Raw genomic sequence first — 18,230 nt, 5'->3', positions numbered from 1 at the left:
ATCTAGGCAACTGTCCGCACATACTGTCGCGGAGAATAGTGGATCATAGTGTACTGAAGCGTAGCTATACAAACCACAAGTGCAATGACGTACCAAACACGGTTTATATCGTCCCATTACCAAGTAATGGTGGCACTCTTGATTGGCGTCTTCCTAGTCATGGCTAGTCGGACCCACACCAATCAGATGGTGGTAAGTGCGACCGGTGCCCGTAACACATATTCCGCCATGAACGTCATCTACCAAGTGGCGTACTTGATCATCCAGCTACCGGCCGGCCTATTCGCAGATCGTTTGAACTCGGTGACCATGCTGGCCACCATCGTTGGTGGACTGGCAATCTCTTCAGCCATCTCACCATTCGCGCTGACCGGCCTCTCGTCGTGGTCTTGGACACCCTGGTCATCGGCCATCCCCGCCCTAGTGACCGGTGCTCTCTACGCCGTCAACGGCGCGCTGGCCGGTTCATGGTGGCCGTTCATGAACGTTATGCTGTCCAACTGGGCGCCGCCCGAAAAACTGGCGTACATGTATGCCACCATAAATACCGGTATACCCAGTGGCATAGTAGCCGGAAACATGTTTACCGGCTTATTCTACTCTGCGGTCCAAGGTTCCAGTTTCAAATACAGCTTTTTCGGCATGGCCGTTAGTATATAATTATGTATATTAAGTCTGTCAACCAAAGCGGTACTATAATAGGCCATAGGCGATATACATAATAAAAATATATATTATTCATAAAAATACAAATAATTGAGCTTAACAGTAGCACACCCAAGGGTTTTAGGTATTCAGCCTACAATTTCATACAATATTACAATGTTTACAATTTTACATTCATTAATGGTTATAGGTATTATTTATTATACCGTTATTGTTAGAGAATACTTATGAAATTTATTACGAACGAATGTTTGAATAAATTGTCCAATAAGTATTTAAATACAAATATATTAAGAAAATATGATTCAATTAAGTACTTTATTTGTTGAGAGCTGTTCAGTATCAGATTTTGGCTATTCTTTAAAATATAAATAATTATATAAAATAACCACAATATTTATTAATACTCGCCGTAACGTAAATCTTGGCTATCTAAGTAATATTTTCGTGATATTTATATCATCGGACACTATTTCAATATAGACAGTATGCATGGCGTGGAGCGTTGCCTGGTTTATGATGTTCTACCATCAACCGTCCGACGATCCGGGCGTCCGGCCATCCGAGCTCGAGCTTTTAACCACTAGCGTCCACCCCAAGGCGCAGCTTCCGGTGCCATGGGCAGAAATCGTCACTTCATTGCCCGTTTGGTCGGTGATGTTAGCAAATTTCGGTTCGACTGTGTTCTACGTGGTCCTCATCATGTACATGCCCGTCTATCTTAAGTACACAATGAAAGTCGATATCGCAAACAACGGTTTCATGTCTATGTTGCCGCCACTTGGCCAGATGGTCGTCATGTACATAGCCGGGAGATTTGCATCGCTGATCCAAACCAAAAAATGGATGGACGTCTCGGCTATCAGAAAAGTAAAATTAAAATGAATCACCCTTCGCATATAATCCGTTTCTGCATAAAGTATATATAAGTACCTTTTCATTTTCCAACAAATTATTAGATAATGCAACCGGAACGATTTTTAAAGGGACATATACATAACTTTAACCACTATCGGAATACTGACTACGGGTCATTTGAGAATAAAACTCTTTTTATTATTTGTTAAAAAAGGTATAGACAATTATATTTTGTATGCTCAATTATAACGTAGGTACCTACCACCATCTGTCGCGGCATTCATCGTACCAATTAATATATGGAATCTAGATCCACTAACTATAATACGCACAAAAAAAATAAATACGTACTATAGCATTATTATTTTTATTTGAATGATAGAAACTACTAAGTATAACCCAACTTGCAATGCCTGTAACATGAAAAAAAAACTTAACAAAGGTAATCTAGTGGCCCACTGATATGTCACACTGTATACCTAATAAGCAGGGTTCGGATTTGAAGGCAATATAATCAATAAAAAAAAGCATTTAAAATGTAAAAAAAGGCATTTAATTGATATAAAAAGGCAATTCATAAATATACTACAAAATAAAAAAGTGAACATTTTTTAAACACTTTCAATTGCATACATTTTGAGAAAAATACAAATTAAAATTAAAACTGCGTGCAAAATAAACTAGTTAGTATTAAAAAAAAATTGACTACCATGTATTTTGATAGGCTGTCTTCAGTAAAACGGCTACGGTTAGGGGTTAAAATATTTTTATAAATATTGCGAATAATAAAACACATTAGTAGCGATAATACGCAAGCTGTGTATAAAATTATAAAATCAACTGAAAAAATTAATCACAAAATAGGCATTTATAAGTACAAAAGGTAAAAAAAGGCAAAAAGGCATTTATAAGTAAAAAGGCAAAAAAATGCATCCATCGTCTAAGAAATTAAATGAAACACATTTTTGTATAAAAATTATTTTTCTATTATGATAAATAAAAGAAAGGCATTTGCCTTCAAATCCGAACCCTATAGTAATAAGTAATAATATAACTATAAAATAACAACTATTTGGTATTATTGCTTGATAAAAAGTATTATTGAATGATCAAATGTGTCATTTTTTTGTCTAGGTTTTTAGTTGTATCGGTATGGCAGTACCAGCAGTTCTACTTTCGGTCGCCACGGCTATACCGAATAGTTACATATTCTACAGTTTTCTAGTAGTATCGTACTCCCTATCTGGTTCTGTGTTCTCTGGTTTCCGGGTCAGTCAGATCGAAATGGCTCCAAACTTTGTGGCTGTTATCACGGCGCTTGGCGATATTTTCGGCAGCCTAGCAATGAACCTTACTCACATAGCGTTCATTTTAATCATAGGAGATTCTTCCGATCAGATGGCATGGAACGAAATATGTTGGAGTTTGAGCGTAATACTCATTGTGAGTCTCAGTCCGTTCGTCTTGTTCGGGAATAGCAAAATACAATCGTGGAATACACCCATAACATCAGCAATGAACGAACCAGTTGCAATATAACGCGTAGAAATATAGTATAACGATGTATCGTAAATCGTAAATCATTGTATCAATTACTCAACTCCTCTCATAGTTCAATGTTTTGAATATTTTCAATTTAAACAAAAATAAAGATTATTAAACTTTATATTTGTGCTGTACGGAAAAACGAAATTCTATTATTGTTTTTGAAATAATTAATATCTTACGTTAAATTGATCATAAGGTATGTACTCGATAAGTATTATTCAGTATATTTTAGATTATGAGCAGGGTTCATACCTGCGATGATTAATGAAATGTATTCATTTAACAATTATCATAATTTAAAAATCTTCCCAATACTTCTAGACCTTTTTTATATCTAACCCATATAGGTATACATAAATTCTTGTCTATGACACCTAAAATTTAATAAAATTATCTTTAAAAATTAATTTAATAACAAGATTTATTAAAATTTTAACATCCTAACATGATCCACCGTGATAGCAAAAAATCCAATTTTTTTTATGTGACAATTTCTTTTTTTACATTATCTGAACAAATATTTACTAATTCATTTTGTACATAAGGACTACAGAAATTGTACTTGTTTTATAATTACTGAACGATCAGCTGCTAGGTTGTTAGGTTAGATTCAGCAATTTGACGATAACATTCTTTTCACTGCACGGCGCCAAGCATCGTCTGTTTTCGATAATCAGCAATGGCCGGTACTCAGCTCGGTAGTTAGTGTAACAAAATATATGATTGTAATATTAAAGTAGTATAGTACATACTATTTTATGTTAATTTAAAAGCATAAACTATTAGACTTAGATAAAAGAGAACTAACCTAACCTAGGGAGACTGAACCACTAATTGGGGGGACTATAGTCCCCTTAGTTCCCCTTCATCCTATGCCATTGCAATTATGTGTGCTTTTTATTTTTTTTATTTTTTTATGTCTGAAGATGCTTTTCCTATCAGAAAAAATGCTTTGAACATGAAGTTCGGTTATGGTATAATTCAATATTATTAAAATTATTATTTGGTAACCTTAATTGCCTTGGCCTTTATATGTGGAGCCTATAGCCTATATTGTGGTAACTGGTAAGTATTATTTTAGTTATAAAATATTGTTGGATTATGTTATGACTCATAATCATGAAGATTAGAACTAATTAATCTTTAATATTTATACTTAAAATTCTGAGTGGAGCAATGAATATATTGAATTTAGAATGATGTATTTTTTTTTCTCATGTTAAATCAACTATTTGTTTGTTAAATTAGAAATGACCTCGCATTGTTAAATCGTTATCCATATAATCTATATAATCAGAAATACCTATTGAGTAAAAAATGTCTATCAGATGTATATTATCTGTCAATCGGTCATCTATATAGTAGGTATACGATATAAATCGTGGCAACTTATTTGTTACCTACAACCAGAGGTCGAAATTACTCAAAATAAGTGGAAGGATGCCTAAACTTTTATAATTTTCATATATTAATACACACACGGGGTGATTGAAAGTAGAGATGAGTAAGTTGTTACAACACTTTATTTATAATAAAATTATATGTATACAGTGGCGTACCTCAGGAATTTTCAATGGGGGGGGGGGGGGATATATGTTAGAAATTTTTAAGTAAAAATACATTTAAATTAATTATGGCAAACACAATAATTGCTATACATGTGTACATTCATGCATATTGAGTAGGTACTGTTCTATCATTAGAATTAATTTAAATAGCCATACACTATACACTATTGTTTTTTTAAATGACAGCATTAAACTAAAAACATTTATAACCTTTATTAAAATATTTAATATACAAAAGAAATATAATTTTTAAAAACAAATTAATTATTCCAAACGGAAATTTAACCTCCTAGATTTTGTACTCATCTCATTAATGACTTCATCTGTATTTATTTCAATGTCTCTATGAATGTTCATCAAAGCTAAGCCGTTTAATCTTGCTTGTCCAATTTAATTCCTTAAATAAGTATTTAAACGCTTTAATGTAGAAAATTACCGTTCACCAGTTGCGGTAGTAACTGGTAGGGTTATTAAAATTTTTAATAATTTGTGTATGTGCGGAAATATCATTATGTCACATTCACCAAATACATCAAGAGCGCTTTTTGAAACATGAATCTTATTACACTTTTCTTGCCATAAATAAAATTCTCCAGTTATAACTAAGCTACTGTTATTCAAATCCTCTTGATAAGTATCAATGAGTTATTTAATAACTTGATCAGTTCCTGAATGAATTTTTTAGCCAGGTAGAATACCTACAACTAAAACTTTGCAATAATTTATTATGTTTTATAAATCAATCATGTAACTGCGATAAAAAATTATCCAAGAATGGTACATATATTTTCAATCTATAAAAATCTTCAGCTGTTTTATTTGTTGAAGTAACTAATTCATCTAAGAGTTGGTCATTGAACTGGTCATTGAAGTAGCTGATAATTTATATCTGATTAGTGATTAGTAACCACTGATTTACCCATAGACCTTATACTAGTAAGTTATACTATTAGTTTACGTGATTACCATGATCCATCATTCTATCCAAGGTGTATCAATACACCTTGATTCCATCTTACCATAAACATAATTAATTATTAATTACTTAGAGGTAAACGTAACACATGATCACTGATCTACAGACTACAATCCGTATAGGTAGTGAATGTTATTATAATAGGCAATAGCCAATGAGCAATAACTTATAATAATTGATAATTAAAAGTAATACTTAATATCTAATAAGTTGAAGTCAACAAAAAAAAGTCAATGGGGGGGATATAACCCCTAACACCCCCCCTTGGGCACGCCACTGTGTGTATATATATATGTATATATATTAATATACGTTTTTGTTTTTCAGTTTAGCATTTTAATTGTTGATATATTTAAATTTTATTTTAATTACATTCAGAAAACGGAATCAACACTTATTATAATAATTATATGCACAATAGACAATAGTACAATACATCGATTAACAATAGATATGTCGTGTTTTTTTTTTTGCGTATCCGGCTACCTTTATTATAAACATTGAACGAAAATATTATATCTTGAATTTTTGTCGAATAATAAATGTAAAATATTTACCAATTAGGCTATTTAAATATTACCCAAATGGCTAGATATAGAATGATTTTTGTAATTTCTAATTAGATGCTCAACAATATTTTTTTTTTAATACTTAAGAATATCGAAAAAGGTGTGAAAATTAAAAAAAAATAATGAACATCGTTAACAAAAGTTCAAATCTTTTAGACACCCCTAAAATGTATCGCTTGGGGCATTTGCCTTGGGGCCCCTTTCGCCCCTCTCCCTAAATTGGCCACTGCATAAAACATAGTATTATATATTTAAATTATAAAATATTTTCTAATATTCACATATAGTTTGATCTTGCAGATTACAAAGTGTCAGAGTGATATTAGAAAGAAATAAAAAAACATTATCACTTTTTAATTTATTTTTAGCTCACCGAGCAACCAGACAGATGCACCATGCACCGTGAAACTTATTATGCATCTTTTTAAGTTTTAAAAAAAACTTTAAACTAATAACCGTTAAATTTCCACCGAATGTCTTTATCACCATTTTTTATACACAGCACATAATTTGTTTCTTTTTGATCGGTTTATAAGAAAAATTCAATTTTTATTAGATTTTTTTTAAATGATTATTTATAAAAAAATATCTCTAGATTAAAATGAGTTTTATGAGAGTCTAAAGTGATAATTCTGACGGAAATCTCTGAAAAATTACTAATATTCACAAATTATTTTAAGTTAGAAATTCATAAAAAATGGTTTTTACATCTAAGATTTTAAAATGTAATGCAATTTTTCATAAGCTTTCTTATCTTAAACAAAAAAAGTTTACCCGAAAGTCTAATTAATTTTTAGTGAGCTTCGATTGATGGTTGAAGCTTAATTTTTTTTGACATTTGCTATTTAGGTGTTAAAAACCGAATTTCCATAGAAAGATTGTCTTATTTTTGTTTTAATTCCATAACAAATAGCTGTAGATATACCTACTTAAAATTGTCATCAGAATGTCAATTTTTTACACATGATAAAATTTACAAAGAATATTGTCTCGTCTTGAGCTAAAATACTTATAGTCATTTTAATATTAATTTTTTTTTTATAAATATTATTAACATTTTTTTAATTGCATCAAAAAGTTTGAAAATTTAATACAAGGTTCCCATCAAGTTGTTATTAGCAATTATAACATATTAAAGATACATATAGGTACGATTTTTTATAAGAAAATAAGTACAAAATTTGATAAACTTCATCAAAATCTCGAAAATCTCGAAAATCTACAAATAATTTTCTAATTACAAATTTATAAAAATTTTAAGATTTATAAACAAAAGATTGAAGATTTAAAACAAGGTCACGAGTGATACGACAGTCCAGTCGTTTGACGAACCTCATCCTACATGAGCAGGTTAAAATTGAAAATTCCAAATAGTTTTAGAAAGCGTCAAGAAAATAAAAATTAAAAGTGGTACTCACCTTTTTTATTTAAAATTTTACTGCAGGCTTTAATTCTTAAGAGGCTAAGATGATTAGCCAACAAACTGTATTAATAGCCGCATTAATTCGTATAAAAATCGTAATACTTTATTTATTATTTATTCGTGTACTACCTATTAATTACCTAATGTACATATATTGTGTTATAATAAAATTGATATAGTATAGAAAATACAATTTTCAAAATTATATAGGCATTGGTTCACACAATAATTGAAAAATAAAATGATTTTATCCCAAACATTTTCAAAGGCTTATTTTAATTTCAAGTTAATAATATTTAAACTAAAAGCTATTTTTCCTTTCCTTACTTGTACAGATAATTTATACTATATTGCTACTGCCTTTTACAGGTAACTATATATATTAATTTTAAATATAAAATATATTTAAATTAAAATATGTTTCGACCGATTCAAAGTAAACTTATTTACCAAATTTAAATAACTACCTAGGTATACATTTTTTTTAAATTGAATCACTAAATTTATTTGCTTAATTTTTGTCAGTTACCTAGGTCGGTTTGATGAAAACAATCTAACCCGCTCATCGAGAAACTTAGTTTCAGCACTAAATTTACCTCCAAGCCTTCAACAGATCACTTTCACTTTTAATGATCACCGCCCACCGACCCAGCCTGTCATCGTTACTTTTTTTGTCTTAACAAAATGATACTTGATAACAGTAAAATTAGTAACATTAACAGAATCTAATTTATCGTTTGTTTTGTCGACATCAATTTTAATTTAACCTATTAATTGTGTGTCTTACCCTCATTTGATTTTAATAGTTTAGTTATAATTACATTCCAAATTGTTCCATATTCAGCCATTTAATCTTTGTTCAGCAGCAGTTATGATCAGTTTTGTTTAATTGACGTAAGTATAAAATATAACACGATCAATTAGTTAAACATTGAATACGGAATAATAATATTCAATGGTTTTTATAGTTTATGTTTTTCTAATAAAATACCAGTGAGATATATTTTTGTGATTGTTCATTGAGTATCATTGTAAACAACCGCAACTGTATAGGTTATGTGAACATCAATAATATTGTTCCTTAGTCCATACCTACTGTAATTTTTATATAAATTGCATACCTTATATTAAAACTGATGTATAGATATTATTTCTGAGAATCTAAAAATATTTTTTTCATTTTTGTACCTACCTGCCCATATTTGAAATGTCAGTCAATCTGCATTCCGACCTGTCGTTGGTTAAAATAACAGACTTACAATAATTCATTGAATAATGAATTCATTAGTATTAACTTTAGATGACGTAAAAAATAAAATTCATTAAGTGAAAATTATTTCATCCTTTATTTAAATTATTATTAACATGTTTAAATAAAATGTATTAGGTTAATGAATTTAAAAAAAAATATGTTGTTTGTTATAAAGGTATCCGCAGTATGTAATATAACATAATAACATAGGTGTACAAGTAGATTTTATATTATGAAATAAAATACATCTATTTACTTATTTATTTAAATTAAAGTCAAGTGAAACATTCAATTAATATAGTATAAAAATATTTCTGTCTAGTAAATACCTATAACTAATATTATTTACCTAGTAAAACTTATTTCCCCTTTCTATAGTCATCAATCCATGTAACAATAATCAATTATTATAAAAATCATTATGAATTTACAATTTAAATAAAATATTTTATTATACCATATAAGCATATTTTATTTATAAATTAAAAATATTTTTCTCTGAAATACATAATTGCTAATTTAGGTAAAATTTTACTTGAATCAGTATTTTATTGTTTGTATTGACTAATTTTTGTTCTTGATGATTGTTTTAGCATTTCAAACTATGAATAAGTATAATTTCCAAAGACCTGAGATGGAGATGCCTTTGCAAAGTTCACATTATAACCCTTCTAGGGAAACTCTTGGACGCTATTCTGAATATTCGTTACATTCTAGTTACAAGATAAGAGCTGGTGATGCAGCATGTAAGTGAATATGTATTACATTTTATTTTTATAGAATATTCAAAATATATTTTCAGTCCTTGGGTGTAAAAGTGTTCAATATTGTGTTTGAATTTCATATATAAAGCCTTAAAGTTTTAATTCATATCATATTCTTATTATCATATTTCGGAAATCAGAAATACATGGTAGAATCAATGGTTCATCGTTTGAATTAAATTTCTGTTTTAAAAAGTAGTTTTAAACTTAATCAATTCACTTTTTTGATAAAATTATTCAAATAATATACAGTCAGTCTCATAAGAGAAAGGTACCTTTTGGCCCATACAGACTGAGCTCCACATCTCTGCCAAACCATCGAATCCTCTCTGTGTGCAATCTACATATATAAACAGGCATGTGTTTACTCACTAATCTGCTGTCGCTCATTTCTAGCGAATAGCTCCATACCAGGTAGTGGGGATAACAAGGCAATGTTTGGTGTGAGGGATGCACAAGAATAACCAGATTTTGTTGAGACGCGGTACCTTTCTATTCACATTTTTATTTTGACACCAAGTACTTTTAAGGTTTTAAAATTTTAGTTTCTAATTTCTATATTTTTTAGTTTTTTAATTTATTCATTTAAACTCTTATACCTACCTATATATATATATATATATCTAATAATGCACTTTGTTTTAATAATATTAATTAAGAATTATATTATATTTATATTTTTTTTAGCTACTAATTCAGTGGCATGTACAACACGAATACCATATGCTACTTTAATAGCTGCTCTTTTATGTTGTACTGGTATTGGAGTATTTTGTTGTACAATGTATCGTGGTGTAACGCTTAGTGCATTGATGTTTGATCAAGTGTTTCATCTCTATATTGGCTGGTATGTTAATTTTTTTTTCATATATAGCAGGGCATGGAACTTAAATAAAAAACAAGGAAAAAAATGTGTATATTTAAATATATGCACTAAAAAATGTTAGATACGCATTATTAGAGATGTTCCAGGTAGCCAGCAAGTACTTGATGGCTGGGTACCTGATATCATATTTAAGACTTGACTCTTACTCGGTACCTGGCTTAATACCTACATGTTTACTTGGCAAAATACAACATTTTTACTCAACTCATATCCGGTAACTGACAAAAGTTGATAATATGTATAATATGCATACCTATGCATATATATACAAAATATATGCATACCTATAATTAATTTAATGGGAAAAATCTAAAATTCTAGATTAATAAATTATAATTTATTTTTATACATATTGGAATAACTGAACTGATTTACAATAGCCAGTTTATTGTAAACAAATCATGTTGTTCTTCTACAAATTACAAAAATAAATTTTGTGTATATACAAATATATTTATGTACCTATATAATATTAATTATTAATTATTAATTTCTCAATCATTTAATTAGTAGTCGATACTTGATAGTAGTAGTATAGTACCCATTTTGTATTTACATTTCTACTCGGCCAATACTCAATACCCAATTAGTACTATAAATTTTACTCGTCCAATCTCCATACGTGCGTGAAGTTGACCCGTCCACTTTGGAGTAGCGACTTAAAATCTTCACCAATATTTTGCGAGTTATTTGCGAGTTCACTTTTAGAATTGGCCAGTTAGCCGTTTATGAGCAGCAAGCAAAATAAAAATGGGTAGGCCAAAGTCACGGAGCCCACCCATGTTGTCCTAAAACTTTGAAATTGGTATCAAATGATAGCCTCTAATTTGCGAGAATTTGCGAGTCCACTTTCAGAATTTGCGAGTCGACCATTTACCCACAAAACCCACTTTTTGACCGTGAAGTTGGCTCACCCATGTTATCCTAAAACTTTGAAATTGGTATCAAACGATAGCCTCTAATTTGCGAGTCCACTTTCAGAATTTTGCGAATAAGCCGTTTGCGAAATATTGATGGGTTAGATTACAAAAATATAATTTGTTTAAAAAATATTAATTGAATTAAAAAAACCGTGTATAAAAAATATAATCAACTAAAAAACATGAAGTATTAAATAAATATATCTACCTCAGTTGATAAAAAAATATTAAATTAATAAAAATAATATTGGTTGATATATTAAAGGGAATTTAATTAGGTAATATTAACTGAATTAAAAAAATTAAGTTAGTTTATTTGATTAATTTAGTTGTTTTTTATGTTATTTTATATTCAAAATTGCTTTTTTTATTTTGCGTATTTTGCGTAAAGTATTTTTGGCCTTCTATGTTTCATCATTTTTTATTGTTTATTAGCTCAACACATAACATTTTAAACGTAAAAAAACTGAGTTAGATATATTTATTTAATACATCATGGTTTTTAGTTGATTATATTTTTTTATACACAGTTTTTTTAATTCAATTATTATTTTTTATTTAAATTATATTTTTTATCAACTGAGATATATTTATTCAATACAACATGTTTTTTAGTTGGATTGTATTTTTTATACTCGGTTTTTTTATTTCAATTAATATTTTTTAAACAAATTATATTTTTGTAATCTAACCCATCAATATTTCTCAAACGGCTTACTCGCAAATTCTGAAAGTGGACTCGCAAATTCTCGCAAATTAGAGGCTATCATTTGATACCAATTTCAAAGTTTTAGGACAACATGGGTGGGCTCCGTGAATTTGGCCTACCAATTTTTATTTTGCTTGCTGCTTATAAACGGCTAACTCGCAAATTCTAAAAGTGAACTCGCTAAATATTGGTGAAGATTTTAAGTCGCTACTCCAAAGTGGGTAGGCCAACTTCACGTACGTAACCTCCATACTAAGTTAGTATTAAAAATTTTACTTAGCCAGTACTCGGCACCCGGCTTATAACAAATTTGCTACCTGGAACATCTCTATGCATTATTATAATATACAATTGTATTTTTTTTTATAGAAAATAAAAAATAATTGTTATATCTTTACTGAAAGATTCGAAATTAAGATAGTGTGAAGGCTTTTTATTCAAAAACAATAGATTTCTTTAGAAATTAAAATTTTGGTTTATTTATTCACAAAATGTGTGTTAATATGTATGAAAATCTTAAAAAATACAAAATTAGTTTAATTTGGTAAAATATGACAATTTTAGATTTGAGTTGTATGCATTAAGAAACTATAATTGATGTCAAATCACAGATTTTCAGCGTCCTAAAAAATATACAATTATTAAAAGTTCCAATCCCTTCATTAATGTTTGCTAATGTAGTTTTCTAAATTTATTATACTTTTGCTGAATATAAATATTAAATAACAATGTAATTATTCATACTAAGTATTAATATTTATGATTTTTGTATTTTATATTTTTAAGGCTTGAAACTGTAAAAACCGTTTTAGTTTTGATAGCTGCAGGAATGGGAGCTCTAACATTAATGATCATATTTGTTGGATTTCTGGCAACAGGAGCAACACGTCGTCGTATTTATAAGGCATGGAGAAATAGAGTTGGCGGCCGTATATCTTGTGCAGTTGTGAGTAGTTTTTTGATGTGATAAAAAATATTAAGTACCTATTTTTTTAAATTTAACAAACATTTTTTTTTTTAGTTTATGGGAATTATATACATACTTCAATTTTTTTGGATTTTTGTATTTGGTTTACTAATAATTTCAACATTTATATTGACTGTTTTTTGGAAAATGTGTGTTAGCACCCAAGTTCAAGATTATCATCAATGCATTGACTTAACACAATTTAGTAAGTATACAACTTCTATTAATACTTGATTACTACATTTAATCAATAGAAAGCTAAACTCTTGAAATGAAATAATAAAAATTTTTGTTTTAGATTTCTTTTTTCCTCAATCTACTCGTATTGAATATTTAAAGATATGTGAAATTCGAGAAATAAAGTTTTTCTGCAGAGATTTTGTTGAAAAATCAGAATTTATGTTTATGATGGCTACTTTTGGTGTAATTTTGATATTAATAAGTTTGGTAAGAACTATTTGTATAAGATATATGAATTTCCTAGTAACAGACTAAAACAAAGTTTTATAATAAGTAATGACTAATGAGAAGCATATTAAGAAGATTATGCCTCAAAATCAATCTAACTTCAATAACCGGGAACCTGAATTTATTTATATACTGTTCCCTATAAAACTTAATAGACATAATATAGTTTTCAATGACAATTTTAAAAACTAACAAAATATACTTCGATTTATGGGTGAAAGAACTCATTTTTTCATTGATTATAAGTATCTCCCATCATTTTCGACTGTTTGGTTCGCTGCTGTAGTGAAAAGTGGGAGAAATTTGACCTCCATACTATCGTTTACATCAGTCAGATTCGTCAAATAAGTTCCTTCTTTTATGAAACAGAGTAAAACATATTATCTATACATCGAAACATTTAAATATATTAATGTAATATTTGGGGAAAATATTTAAATTATACTTTCATGAAATAAAATTTGGCCATTTGATATTTTTAATATTTTTCCATGAACTTCCGAATTTACTTGTTACTTCATACTAGACATAGATTAAATATAAAACTGATAAATCTGTAAAATAACTATTAACTAGTTACCAAAATATATTAATTATTTTATTTTATTAATTTAATAATGATTTTATTGTACTCAATAGGTCCATTATCTGATGTGTTTATCTGCTAACTATGCTCACATTAGAGATCATGAAAAGTTTGAAGAACTTCAAGAATTACAACTTTTGCAAGATACTGATTTTGCTACTTCCAAAGAAAGATTTTAAACATTAATTGACTAATTTAATGAATTGATTAAGCTAATTACATATATCATTCCACTATTGTTAAATGTCCTACACTACAGGGTTTCAAAATGTTGATCTACCGTCCAGTTAATCACTCGTAGTTATTATAATATATTTTATTATTATAAGCTTAGGGTTATATCTCACACAAAGGCAATATTTTAATTTATTTTTACTATAAAGATTTTTTATTTTGATTAATTATATAATCATGTATAATTTTAGAAGTATATATTTTTAATCATAAGATTTTAAATTTGAATCTTATTGCACTAAATATTAAAGAAGTATTTCAAGTATTATTTTTAAATAATAATTTTATTTTAATAATAACTTTGCCGAAATTAAATTATTTTAAGTTGTTTAAAATTTCACAAAAACAATTGATATTCCTGATTTTGTATCCTATTTTATTTTTTAACAGACTAAAAATAATTAAGTCTAGTCGTCTTTCTTTTTAGGTTTTATCATTTTCATTTTTCCAGTATTTTGTGGTTTTTTGTTCACTATAAATGTAGAATGTTCCATAAAAAACTTTTTCCAATGTTAAGAATTAGTTTTTGTTAAAAAATTATTTCAATTATATTAATAGTTATGTGCTTTAAACATTTGTATTATTAACAAAATATGTAACCAATCATGACTAATGTCATATATCAAAACACATCATTTTATAATACCAATACCATACTTTTATATAATAAATTATATTTAGTGTAATATTTACATTTTTACATTTTTAATACAATTTTTGTATATCAATCAGGTAGCAATTATTTTTGTATTAATTAAGATAAATTAGATAATAAGAATTAGTTATTAAATCTAAATTTAATGTTAAAATTACATTATATTTTTAATCATTATCTTATTCTTATTCAAGAAATAATTTTATAATAAATTATAAAACAAATTGATGTATAACATATATATATATAAGTTATATGCTTATATCCATTCTCCTAAGTCATTCAAATCCTCGTAATATTTTTCTTTGTGGTATCATTCTAATCATAAAATTTTCAATTGAATGGGTAATATATTCTTTAAACAACAAACAAATAAGTGTATTTCTTTGTGGAAAACATTAATTAAAATATTACAGTTAACAGTTCAACATTTAATTTTTAAAGATTGTTTTAGAGAAATTTAATCACAAATTTAAAAATTTCTGGTTGAGTAGAATAGTTCAAATTAAGGATTCTAAGAACCTTTTATTGTCACACTCATAGAATCCATGCTACAAATTTTCTATCACAATTTTACCACCCTATAGCATGGCATAATTTTGTTTTTTTCTATCACAACATTTTCTTAAAATTAAAAATGTATTAATATATTTTTAGATATTTATTTTGGATGAAATTAAATTGGCATATATATCTTAGCACTTTATGATAAAGATTAAAGAAGGCTGTTTATTTATAGGTACATTTGCCAAACTCTCTAAGACTGAAATTGGTTAACTTCAACTGTTTGCAGTTTCTGTAATAAGTAGCAAGTATACTGATTCCTAAATGATTTATTCAACAACAGCATGTCATGTCCATTTGATTCATTTGTAAGATGGCAAATTTAATGAGGTCTGACATAATATTAAAAAAAACTACATTTAGAAAATTTATCGTCGTAGAAAAATGCCGAAGCGTTATGTGTATAACGATAATTATTTTCAATTAGTTTTAACAGAAAAGGTACCTATACAAACAAAGTTATTTTATTTATTTAAAGTCAATGTGTGAACTAACTTAGAGCCTTGTCGACTTTTATCTTGGATACATTATATTAAATATGTAGATTATTTCAGTTTTCAATATTTGATTATAGGTAAGTAATTTTGAGCAAAATGGCCAAAATGTGGTTTTATTTTTAAAATTAAAAACTTGTAAAAAATGTACTAGTCCAAACTTTGTGCATAGCTTAAAATGTTTAAATATAGTTGAAAGTATGTATATCAATTATTACTTTTCACAATAATTTTAGTTATAAACATACCTAGTACCTATGTATTGGTACCTGATTTGAATTATTTTAAATCTACAATGAATATCAATTTATAACACAATATTTAACTATATAAATATTTAACTAAGTATTTACTGTCTTAAGCCTTTAACTTTATTAAGCCACCATTTGTATAGCCACTTTTAAGTAACTCACTTATTTAATATATTTTATAAAACGTTTAGAAATAACAATTAATAATTATTATGTATTGTAAAATTATGCTTAAACAAAATCTTACACACTTTATAGTAAAAACAAAAAAGTTTGATTTTAATTTTAAATTAACTTTAAAGAGGGCTGCAGCCGGATTTTTCAAAAGTCAAAACTAATGTAGATTTGAACGATCTAAACATTAATTTTGTTAAGAAAATCAAACCAGTTTTACTGCCACAAAAAGGTAATAACACACAAACATTTTTTTTTTTTTAATACACATTGTAAAATCAATACACTCATCGTTCTACTCAGAATCTAAAATGATATTACTTAACTATAAAGTAATAACAGGAGTTCACTGTGATGGATAGAGTTAAAATTTGAATTCAATATTATTGTTCACGAAAAGTCAGCCTATAATACAATCATATTTTTTAATTTACAACGAAATAACTAAGATTTTTATTCTGAATTTTTACTATACATTATACAATTTCATTCAAATTTGAACTTAAAACAATAAATTTTTTAGTGATAGTATGAACTACTTGTGAAAATCAAACATAAAATTTGTAACAAAGGCATTTTTTTTTCATGATTTCTACATATTTTATCAAAATTCAAAGTTTAGAAACATTGTGTTAAATTTTCAATCTTTTTGACCCAACAAATAAAATTGTATTGATATTTATAAACATTTTTTAAATTTGGAGTATTAACAAAAATTCGTTTTTGAATTAAAACAAATTTTAATTTTACCATAAAAGTTTAAATATTGCTGGCAAAATATGTTTGTTAAATAGCAAATATTGTGTATTATTTAAATGCATATTTAGCTTCTATAATTATAATTTTAAAAATTGAGCTTTCAAGCTGACAACACCATCTCGAAATTTTCTTGTTCCTATCTAAAAGCACAGAGTCAAATACTTGATTATAATTGGGTATAGAAAACGGTACTATAAGCAACTTGCGATAATTTAAGTAAATCATAAACATAATTTATTTTATTAGTTTTTTATTTACACCAAAAAACTAAATCTTATTCTTCAAAAACGAGTTTAGCGTAAAACTTTCCATTTTCTTTTTTTTAATTTCTTTTTTTTTCCCAAAAAACTCCTAGCAAAATATTATTCACTTCACTTAGATTATTATCTAAATTCAAGAATTATTTTAACTACTTATGGTTTAAATCCAATGCATTTATGACTCTACTTAGAAACTGATTCATTTCAGATAGAAAACATCTATAAATAATTCAAAATGAATCAAAACATTTTTTTAATGTAATCATATATTAGAGTTGTTTAGGTAATGATAAAGAAAACATTTTCTGAAAACTTAATGCATTTCAGAACTGCTGTTATTAACATTTGAATTACAATAAAATGTTAAAATCATTTAAAAAGAAATATTTATTTTACATGTGAATAAATTAAGTTGAAAAAAAATGCTTCAATTTATGAAAAATTAATGGGATTTCTGGTGAACTCTCAATTTTTGTTTAAGGCGGAAAAATCAAAAACATCCTACTTTATTTATTACTATTTGAGTTGTTCACATTTAAAATTTTAAATCATTATTAGTATTCGATTCCTAATCATCAAGGGAAATGTATTATAATTTAATGTCATAATACAAGCAAGGACTAGTCATTATTATCATTCATAATTTCTCCATCTTGTGTATACATATACTGTAGAATTT

At 27.4% G+C, this 18,230-nt stretch overlaps 2 protein-coding genes across 2 annotated transcripts; both read left to right on the top strand.

The window, feature by feature from the left end:
* The first annotated feature begins 84 nt into the window (after nt 1-84).
* LOC107162200 (sialin-like) lies at nt 85-3,111 on the top strand. Its single transcript, XM_015508987.2, has 3 exons — nt 85-648; nt 1,150-1,536; nt 2,659-3,111. The coding sequence occupies exons 1-3, from the start codon at nt 85-87 to the stop codon at nt 3,061-3,063; spliced, it is 1,356 nt and encodes a 451-aa protein (XP_015364473.2). The 3' UTR covers nt 3,064-3,111.
* A 5,193-nt stretch (nt 3,112-8,304) lies between these two features.
* M6 (neuronal membrane glycoprotein M6) lies at nt 8,305-14,502 on the top strand. Its single transcript, XM_015508995.2, has 7 exons — nt 8,305-8,502; nt 9,454-9,606; nt 10,312-10,471; nt 12,926-13,085; nt 13,161-13,311; nt 13,405-13,553; nt 14,214-14,502. Exons 2-7 carry the CDS (start codon nt 9,465-9,467, stop codon nt 14,337-14,339), a joined length of 888 nt encoding a protein of 295 aa, XP_015364481.2. The 5' UTR covers nt 8,305-8,502; nt 9,454-9,464; the 3' UTR covers nt 14,340-14,502.
* The last annotated feature ends 3,728 nt before the right edge of the window (nt 14,503-18,230 follow it).

This window comes from Diuraphis noxia, unplaced genomic scaffold, assembly GCF_037042655.1.
Source record: "Diuraphis noxia isolate RWA-SAM2 unplaced genomic scaffold, SU_Dnox_SAM2 contig0001, whole genome shotgun sequence".
In the NCBI taxonomy this organism is placed as follows: Eukaryota; Metazoa; Arthropoda; class Insecta; order Hemiptera; family Aphididae; genus Diuraphis; species Diuraphis noxia.
This window is presented reverse-complemented; position numbering and strand designations above follow the sequence as displayed.

Bases quoted from the DNA above. Each gene is read 5' to 3' on its own strand.
- LOC107162200 (XM_015508987.2), top strand. From the start codon at position 85: ATGACGTACCAAACACGGTTTATATCGTCCCATTACCAAGTAATGGTG. The intron at 649-1,149 runs GTTAGTATATAA...ATTTCAATATAG, and splicing joins ACAGCTTTTTCGGCATGGCC to ACAGTATGCATGGCGTGGAG. The intron at 1,537-2,658 runs GTAAAATTAAAA...TTTTTTGTCTAG, and splicing joins ACGTCTCGGCTATCAGAAAA to GTTTTTAGTTGTATCGGTAT.
- M6 (XM_015508995.2), top strand. From the start codon at position 9,465: ATGAATAAGTATAATTTCCAAAGACCTGAGATGGAGATGCCTTTGCAA. The intron at 10,472-12,925 runs GTATGTTAATTT...TATATTTTTAAG, and splicing joins TTTCATCTCTATATTGGCTG to GCTTGAAACTGTAAAAACCG. The intron at 13,086-13,160 runs GTGAGTAGTTTT...TTTTTTTTTTAG, and splicing joins GCCGTATATCTTGTGCAGTT to TTTATGGGAATTATATACAT.